General features: G+C 54.3%; 1 protein-coding gene across 1 annotated transcript in view; it reads left to right on the top strand.

The window, feature by feature from the left end:
- Positions 1 to 9,136, top strand: part of RBM19 (RNA binding motif protein 19) — a gene marked incomplete in the record, with an annotated part of 174,920 nt that overhangs the window by 36,389 nt on the left and 129,395 nt on the right. The window contains 3 exon segments of the mRNA XM_027773124.1: positions 5,069 to 5,253; positions 5,456 to 5,516; positions 7,367 to 7,446. Of these exon segments, the coding sequence (XP_027628925.1) occupies positions 5,069 to 5,253; positions 5,456 to 5,516; positions 7,367 to 7,446 (326 nt within the window).

The raw sequence follows: 9,136 nt of genomic DNA on the forward strand, positions 1-9,136 counted from the left end.
GGTTCCTCGTCACCTGCTCCACCCCCACCCCTGCCCTCTCCATATTGTTCCAGAAGCTTCAGCAGATCCCTGACTCCCCTTTGCAAGAGGACAGCAAGTGCCGTGGACTCAGCCAGCCCCCGAAGCCCCTGGGCTTCCTCAGGCTGGGAAGGAGGGAGAGCAGGGGGGAGTGGGTGGAGCTCTTTTCTCTACCCCCCTCCCCGCCCCTTCTGCAAAGCTCTCCTGTTCCCTGGACCAGTCTCGAGGGAGGGGGACAGCGTGTTTTATCTCCTCACAACCAAGACCCTCACCTCCAGATAAAGGGCTCAGAGTGGGGGGAGGTCCTGAAAAGCTGCTTGCAACTGATAACAGCCTTTGCTGTCAGCTCTGCGCCGAGAGCCGGGAAGGGGAGGGCCGCAGTAAATTCCGAGGCCTGATTAGAATACAGCCCCATGTGGCGGTGCGTGACTGGGGCTGACTGTGGAGCCTCTCCCAGCCCCCGCCAGCCCACCTTGCCTTTCCAGGGCCTCCTCTCCCCTCCCCGCCCCCCGCCCGCAGCCCGGCCCTGGTGCCCACCTTCCCTGTTTCTGGTCCCTGGCCATCGCACTGGCCGACGTCCGCGTGAGTTTCACAATGCCGTGTCTCTTCTTTCTCATCTTCTGTTGGTCTCCTGACTCAGGCCAGAAGCAGAAGTGCTTTCTAAAATGACCTTCCGTTTCATGGCCACTTCTCGGCCTCCTCCAGACCTCCCTAGGTCCAGACCTGGGCCACAGCAGGTCTGTGGCGACTTGGAGAGCAGGCGGTGGACAGACCTCTTGACTCAGAAGTCGGCACTGGCTGGCCTCCTCAGGAGCCTGTGACAGGGGCTCTCCTCGCCCTGGGTTAGGGGTCTCCGACATTTCCCCCTGGATTTCCCCCTCGAGGCCTGGCTGGGCAGTGTACACAAAAGTGATGTCAAGAATAAACGTACTGGGACCAACAGATGGCCCAGCGGTTACATCATTGGACTCCAAGTTGCTGACCACAGTTTGAGTCCCGGACCCGGCAGCTTTACACTCACGCTGGGCAGATGTGTGTGTGTCCAAGATCCTGAGAAGAGAATGGAGAAGGGATTGCTAGATTCTTGGCCATACTGGGTCATCCTCGCCACGTGGCAGCTGTTGGCCAATCCAAAAAGGGGCCGTCCCCTTGACCTGGCCACAACCCTCCCAAGGCACCACCCCACTCCACTGTTTTCTGTTAACAGGTTTTTTGGTTTGTTTTTTTTTTCTTTTTTCTTTTTTGGAGAGGTTTTGGCTATAGGGCATGTGTGCTTGCTGGAAAGACAGAGAGAGACAGAGAGACAGAAGGCGAGAAATTCCCCCCCAGAGGGGATGGGCACGCCGCAATCCCTTCTCCTCCATTCTCTTCTCGGGATCTTGGGCACGGATGCACATGCGCCCGGCGTGAATTTAAGCCACCGGGTCCGGAACTCGAACCGTGGTCAACTACATGGGAGTCCAGTGACATAGCCATTACGCCAACTGCTGGTCCCGCTCTGTTAACAGTTTTTGTAGTCTTCTGGGACTTCTCTTGCCAACCCCAAGGTGCCTAAGTTTCTGGGCTCATCTGCCAAAGCCTTGGGGGTATTCCTTGTGCCACCCTGCCCGTTTTGGCGACGTGGTACCACATCCCCCAGGGGGGATGGCCAAGCTGCAATCCCTCCTCCTCCGTTCTTCCTCTCGGGATCTTGGGTACACATGCACATGTACCCAGCATGAGCTTTGAGCCACCGGGTCCGGGACTCGAACCATGATCGACTGTGTGGGAGTCCAGTGACAGAACCATTATGCATCTGCTGGTCCCTGATGGTCACGGTTTAAAGGGCGCCGTTGAAGTTCTCACCCAGGACCTGAATCCTAGCCGCTTTGCAGGGTGTGTGTCGCCATCCCTGGCTCCCCTGGGTCCCCTCGCTTTGCCTTGGAAGTTGGGTCTTGAGAACAAATGTTTCTCGTTGGGTAAATGGTGTTGGCGCCTCAGATGGGGGAGGGCCCTTGAGTGGGTTTTCTCCGTTCTGTCCTGGGGTGGGAGATCTGGATTCCAGGCTCCCCTCCACCGGGGTGAAGGCTGCGTGTTCAGCCAGTATTAGAGAGACAGCGTCCCTGTAGCTGTTTGCGCGAGGGTTTAAAAGGGTGGTTTTATGGCAAAGCGGCTGAAGCTTAATTAGGACTTCAAAGCGTCAGGCTCACATCACAGAGAGTAGGGTAGCCAGGAGCCGGCTCTGGTGCTTGGCATGAGAGTGGGAGGGGGCGAGTTTGAGCCCCAAGTAGGCCCTTGAGGTCACACAGATGTTTGAACTATTTGCATAAAGGTGTGGGGGGAGAAGCAGTTGTCGCCAGCACAGCTCCAGGCCCCTGAGCAGCCTCAGAAGGTGTGGGTGAGGGACGCGTGGGCGTGGTGGGTAACAGCTCTGAAGACTTTGGGGGCGGGAGGCAGGTGGTTACCTGGGGGTGTGGAGGAGCCTCAGGAACCTTGTTTTTGGGTGTATAGGGGGGTATTTGTCTCGGGCCCTAGTCTTGTGCCAGGGAAATTGGAAAGGCTGAACCAAATTGAACATATTTTCTTTTTAAAAAGATTTTAAGGTGTGGGCCAGCAGGTGGCATAGGACTCCCACGTGGCCGACTACGGTTCAAATCCTGGATGTGGAGGCTTGAAACTCATGCTGGGTGCATATGCGTGCGTGCCCTAAACCCCAGGAGGAGAATGGAGAAGGGCTTGTGGCATGGTCCTCTCCCCTGGGGGGGGATTTCTCACCCTCTCTGTGCCTCTGTCTCTCCAGCGAGCACACGTGCCCTATGGCAAAAACCTTTAAAAAAAAAAAAACTAAGGTGTATTTACTTAATATTTCTTATGTTAGAGACAGACAGCCAGCCAGCCAGCCAGCAGGCTCTTCCTCCCATAGCCTTCCCCTGCCTCGGCCAGCCAGGAGCATGTTCCTGGGGTGCTCTGGGAGGGGGACCCAGTCCCGGCATCTCTGCGTCACCACCTGGCCCCCAGCTGAATGCATCGTCTCCTGGCAGGGTCTCTCAAAAGGTCGCGAGGCCAGCCCGTTCCCAGGTCTCTTGGGTGAAATCCACACGCAGTGCCAGGGTTCCCTGCCCTGCAGCCGAGACACATGCCCCTGGCCCACACTCACAGCTGCTCCTTCGCTTGTTCCTCCCCCAGAATGCTGCTCCTTTGACAAAGGGGAGGATAAAGGACACTGGCCAGGTGGGAGCGACAGCCCCGTGCGGTTGAGTTCCTGAGGAACCCCCGGGAGCCCTTGGCACGTCTCCGTCCCGCCCCCTCCTCGTGTGTGTGTGCTCACGCGCGTGTGCTCACATGCGTGTGCTCACGGGTGTGTGTCCTCACAAGCTCTGTGCGGCTCGTGGTCGTGCTTTGTACTTCTTTTGATTGTCCTTGTGTTGTCCTTTTTATATTTTAATATTTCCATTTTTTTATTTTTTGAGAGAGTTTTGCTCTAGGACATGGGTGCTCAGCAGAGAGACAGAAGCAGAGACAGAAAGTGAGATATCACCGTGGAAGGTAGGGGAGATGGCCACGCCACAGTGCCTTCTTCTCCGGTCTCCTCTCGGGACTTTGGACATGCACGCACACATGTCCGGCGTGAGTTTCAAGCCACAGGGTCCAGGACTCGACCCACAGTCAGCCCTGTGGGAGTCCAGCAATGTAACCACTACTCCATCTGCTGGCCCCATTCTCTCAGTTGCTGTATTTAGAGTGTTGTCTCACGTCATCACGCATCCTTGGGAAACATCCTTTTTCATGCCCGCGTATTATTCCAGCCGTTGATGGTCCCATGACTTGCCCAGTCCCTTGTTTGGGCATATGACAACTTCACTGTTGCATGCGTGCACGTGCATACCCCATGTCTGTGCTCCTTAAAGGAATGCAGACTGGGAGTGGAACAGCCCCTGGGGTCAAGGAGCATTCAGAATGCTCTCAATCTGACTCCCATTCAGTAAGTTTTGAAAAGTTTTAAGTTGCATCTTAGTTTGAAAGTTCGCTAAGTACTATTTTTTTTTAAAGTATGTTATTTAACTTTATTCATAAATAAATTTGACCAGAGAGCAACAGAGCAAGAGAAAGAGAGAAAGAGAGAAAGCAAGCTGCCAGGTCCAGGACTTGAACCGCCGTCGACTATGTGGGAGTCCAGTGCCCTTAACCATGTCACCAGTCCTGCTGGCCCTCGCTAAGTACTATTTTGTTTGAAGGAAAAACAAAACGTCCTGAGGTTCATGCGTCAGTAAAGCAGTTCACTTAGTAATGTATTTTGCAGCTCAGGTTCACATTGGCGAGGCCTAGCTGCTACCATTCCCAGCCCCCCAGCCGAGTCCACATGGGAGGCCTGAGTTCTACTCCCCACCCACCCTAAAAGGCCAGGCGCCATGCACATGCCTGCAGTCCCAGCTTCTTAGGAGGCTGAGGGAGGAGGATTGTGACACAGCTAGACCCTGTCCAAAAATACCCCTTTCATCTCTCCTACACACAAATTTGAAAACTAGGGGGCCAGCAGATGGCGTGACCGTTACATCGCTGGACCCCCTACATGGCCAGCTATGGTTCGAGTTCTGAACTCAGTGTCTTGAAACTCTTCCCAGGCACGTGTGCGTACCTGCCCAAAATCCCGAGAGGAGAGTGGAGGAGAAGGGATGACAATGTGGCCATCCCCCCCAGGGGGTGATTTCTTACTTCCTGTCTCTGTCTCTGTCTCTGCCTCTCCAGCAAGCACACATGCCCTATAGCAAAAACCTCTCTTTAAAAAAAATTAAAAATCAGCATTGGTTAGTTCTATTTAAGGCTTGTGGCTTTTAGTATGTGTTTTCTTCTTTTTCTTTAAAACAAGCAGGGGATAGGGCATTGTCCCTCGCTAAGTTTCTCCCTCCCTCTCTCTCAAGAGCTACTGAAACTCAGCCCACGCTGGGACTGCAGTGTCCCTTCCTGACTCCCCCCTGCGGAGGAAGAACCCCTTTGATCTCGTAGCTTTGGTCGCACCGGGGCTTTGGTGGGTGAGACCCCTTTGAATGGATGTTTTTCCTGATGGACCCAGTACCAGACAGTGAGACCCCAGAAGGCGAAAAGCCGACAGGAGGAGGCACGGAGGACACGCCTGCAAAGATGGAGGAGGAGGACGACGAGGACGAGGGCGAGGGTGAGGACGAGGAGAGCTCCCCGGGCTGTACTCTGTTTATTAAAAATCTCAACTTTGACACGGCAGAGGAGACGCTGAGGAAAGTAAGTGGGTGTCTCAGAACGGGGGAGGGGGGGTGTTTTTCAAGCCACGTGGGATCCATCTGCCCTGACCACCAGGCCACAGACCACGGCCAGCCCTGCCTTTACCCCCGCCTTCTTGGTCCCCGTGGTTAGATGCGTGGCCTGCGTGAGTCACAGGGTCATCCCGGAAGTGCTCATGGTCCGTGCTAATGTCCCTTTCCAGGTCTTCTCCAAAGTGGGAATGGTGAAGAGCTGCTCTATTTCCAGGAAGAAGAACAAAGCAGGTATTCTGTGTGACATCTCAGAAAGAAATGGCCTGAAAGAAACCGTGTCGCGTTCGGCAGGGGACCAGGGCACCTCGCTGGGTCGTTACGTGGCTGCCTTCCGTTCCGAAGCGTGGTCACCCTCTGGCTGTCTCATTCGGCTTGTCCCCTCTCTGTCTCTCTCTGGAGACTCCTGCTTATCAGCGGAAGCAGTCTTGCCACTGGGTCCTTCCAAACCTGGGCCCTGCACTCCCCAAGGCCATCGGAGATATTTCAGACAGTGTCACGTATAGACGGGCCTGGCTGACCCTTCCCCTAGCCCTCTGCGTGGAAATCCCTAGGAAATAAAAGAACACTTTTCCCTTCCAAGGGCGATAACCCAGACATAGAACTTCTGGAACATTCCACCGAGGCATTAACCGTGCACCTCCCCAGCCAACGTGAACCAGGCAGAGACTACCCTCTTGTCTCCATTTTTGCATCAAAAAGACAAGATGTAATTAGGGACCTTGGATTTCTTTTTAGTGCTCCGTGAAAATAACCCCCCGCTAATTGTACATACTGACATATGCACATATGCAGGCAGCATCTTCAGAAAGTTCATGGAAATGGGACCAGCAGTTAGCGTAATGGCTGTGTTGCTGGACTCCCATGAAGCCGACCGCCATTCAAGTCCTCGCCCCGGTGGCTTAAACTCACGCTGGGCATGTGTACGTGCATGCCACATATCCCCAGAGGAGAATGGAGGAAAAGGGGAGGTGATTTCTTGCTTTCTGTCTCTCTGTCTCTCTCTGTCTTGCTGGCGAGTGCACGCGCCCTATCGTAAAAACCTCTCCAAAAAAAAAAAAAAAAGACAGAAAGTTTATAGAAATGCACATTTAAAAAACAAACAAAAAACTATGCATGGGCTTTAAGTATGTTTTGCACCAGAGCCAGCAGGTGGTGTAATGTTTGCATCACTGGACTCCCCACATGGCCAGCCACGGTTGAAGTCCCAGACCCAGACGCTTGAAACTCACGCCAGGCACATGTTGCCTGTGTCCCCAAAGTCCCAAGAGAATAAAGGAGAAAAGATTGCAACATGGCCACCCTTGCCCCCCAACACACACACAGTGGGGATGACTTCTCCCTTTCTGTCTCTGTCTCTCTGTGTCTCTGATGAGCGCATACACCCACCAGCAAAATAATCTCTTAAAAAAGCAAAAAGTTTTGCACCAAACTAGATTTGTCCTTGTCCTTGAATTCTGTTTTTCTACCACCTTTCTGAAGTCCCCTCCTTACCTGTAACCAGTCAGGGAGGCCAAGTTTCTGGCGGTTTCTGTGATCGCTCTTGCAGTGCGGACTCCCGCCACTCCCCCCTAGAAGTGGGGAACCCGATCAGGTAGAATGATCCCACCCAGCCTTCCCGTCCCGACTTCGTATCTGAAAAGCAGGACCCGAGTGATCAGATCCCACCTGGACAGAAGGAGCCTTTCCTGCACGTCTTCCTTTCATGCATTATGTATGGAAGCCCAGCTGCCCAGGTAGAAGTTTGGCTGTCATCTCGCTGGTCATCCCTGCGAGCTCCCTCTCCCTCCCGAAGGCGGGATTTTATTACGGAGTTAATTATCATGTCAATCATCTGTTAATTAACAGTCAGCTGGGCCTCAGGTGGCGGCCACATCACCTCGCTGGCTGACTCGTCAGGATGACTAGTCATGATCGGCCAGCCAGGAGCTGGAGGCTCTTTCGGGAACGGAACAGGGTGTGAAAACAAAAGGGAAACTGAAGCGAGGCCCAGGGTCCGCCAAAGTCTTGCACCCCATCTGCGCCCTTCTGCATCCCCATCCACAACCCTGGTACGATGTCCACCACCCCCCCCTCTCTCTCAGGAGCACTGCTTTCCATGGGGTTTGGATTCGTGGAATACAAGAAGCCAGAGCAAGCCCAGAAGGCCCTGAAGCAGCTCCAGGTAAAGTGGGGTCCTCCTCTGAGCTCTGGGAGGCCCCCTCAGCTCCTCCAATGAGCCAGACGCTAAGTCTTTGTTTTCCTGGGCCCGTCCCCCTCCCCAGTTCTGCAGGGCTTCACAGCCCGAGGAGAACGGAGACCTCTCGTTGACACTCCGAGGCCAGTGTCATTCATTCATTCATTCATTCATTCATTCATTCATTCGATCCACGGCACTTCATGGAGGGCCTGGTTTGTCCCGGGCCTGGGGAGGCCGCTCCCATGGGCCTCTCTTTCTAGGGCAGAACAGACAGCAGGCCTGTGAGTCCGTACTCCGAAGCTGGTGACGATGAGGGCCGGGATGAGAAGGGGAGAGGAGCTACTCCAGACGGTGTGTCAGGGAAGGCCTCGCTAAGGGGGTGGCTGCCGAGCTGATGCCTCATCGACAGGAAATAGTTGCCCAGGAAGCCCGGGAGAAGCACGGTCGAGGGTCTGAGGCAGGGACGAAGGCAGGAATGATCTCAGGATGTCCGAGAAGCAAAGAGAGGCCAGCGTGGCAGGGGTGGTGTGTTGGGAAGGGGATCCGGGTACAAACTGAAGAGAGCAATGTGGAGGCCATTGTCAGCACTCCGGGATTCGGCGGACAGGCAGCCAGGGGCCGTCAGAGCGCTTCGAGCCCACCGACGGAGGCTCTCATGTATGCTGGGAAGCAGTTTCTTGAGAGTGAGTGGTAGCAGGGAAGGGGAGGAAACCCTTGAGGCCCCCGGGCAGGAGACAGTGGGAGCTTGGGCTGGGTGCAGACTGTGTCTCCCTGGGAGAAGGGGCTGAACCCAGAGGTGTTTAGACACGATCTCCACGTCCTCTTCAGACAGAGAAAGGAGAAAAGCCTTCCTGCGAGGGCCCGAGGATCAGGGACAGATTGGGACCCTCGGCTGTAGGTGGGAAGCTGGGGCCACAGAGGGCCCAATGGTCTGGGGTTCCCCACTCCGAGGGGAGCTAGGCCTGAGCTCCCCGCTCCTCCAGGCTGTGTCCCAGGCCTTCCAGGTCAGCAGCCATTCTGTACAAACAGGCTTCACAGAGCTTGTGGAAAATGGAATTACAGTAAGCCTGATTTTAGTGCAAACACTTTTGAAAGCAGTGCTTTTTTTTGTTTTGTGGGGTTTTTTTTTTTTGAGAAGTTTTCACTATAGGGCGCATGCGCTCACCAGAAAGACAGAGAGAGACAGAAAGTGAGAAATCACCCCCCAGGGGGGATGGCCACGCCGCAATCCCTTCTCCTCCATTTTCCTCTCCGAATCTTGGGCACGCACGCACATGCGCCCGGCATGAGTTTAAACCACCGGGTCCGGAACGCGAACCGCGGTTGACTACGTGGGAGTCCAGCAACATAGCCATTACGCCTACTGCTGGTCCCTGTTTTGTTTTTAATAATGTGCGTCTTAAGCTCAGCTATATAGATTCACAGCCGATCTTTTTTTAACCTTTACAAATTCACAATTCTCTAAAATCCCACCGTGCATGGGTATTGTGTTGCATCTTGTGCCTCGTTGCACACACACACATGTGATTGTTGCCCCCCAAAAAATCACTCGTACAAAGCGGTGTGTGCTGCGTTTGACAGGAGAGCTGAGAGATTTTGAAGGGTAATTTTGCTAATGCACCAGTCTTGCCTTCAGGGACTGACGTGAGAGCCTAGCTTTAGTTGCAACTGCAGT

This window comes from Tupaia chinensis, unplaced genomic scaffold, assembly GCF_000334495.1.
Source record: "Tupaia chinensis unplaced genomic scaffold, TupChi_1.0 Scaffold000323_1, whole genome shotgun sequence".
Taxonomy (NCBI): domain Eukaryota; kingdom Metazoa; phylum Chordata; class Mammalia; order Scandentia; family Tupaiidae; genus Tupaia; species Tupaia belangeri.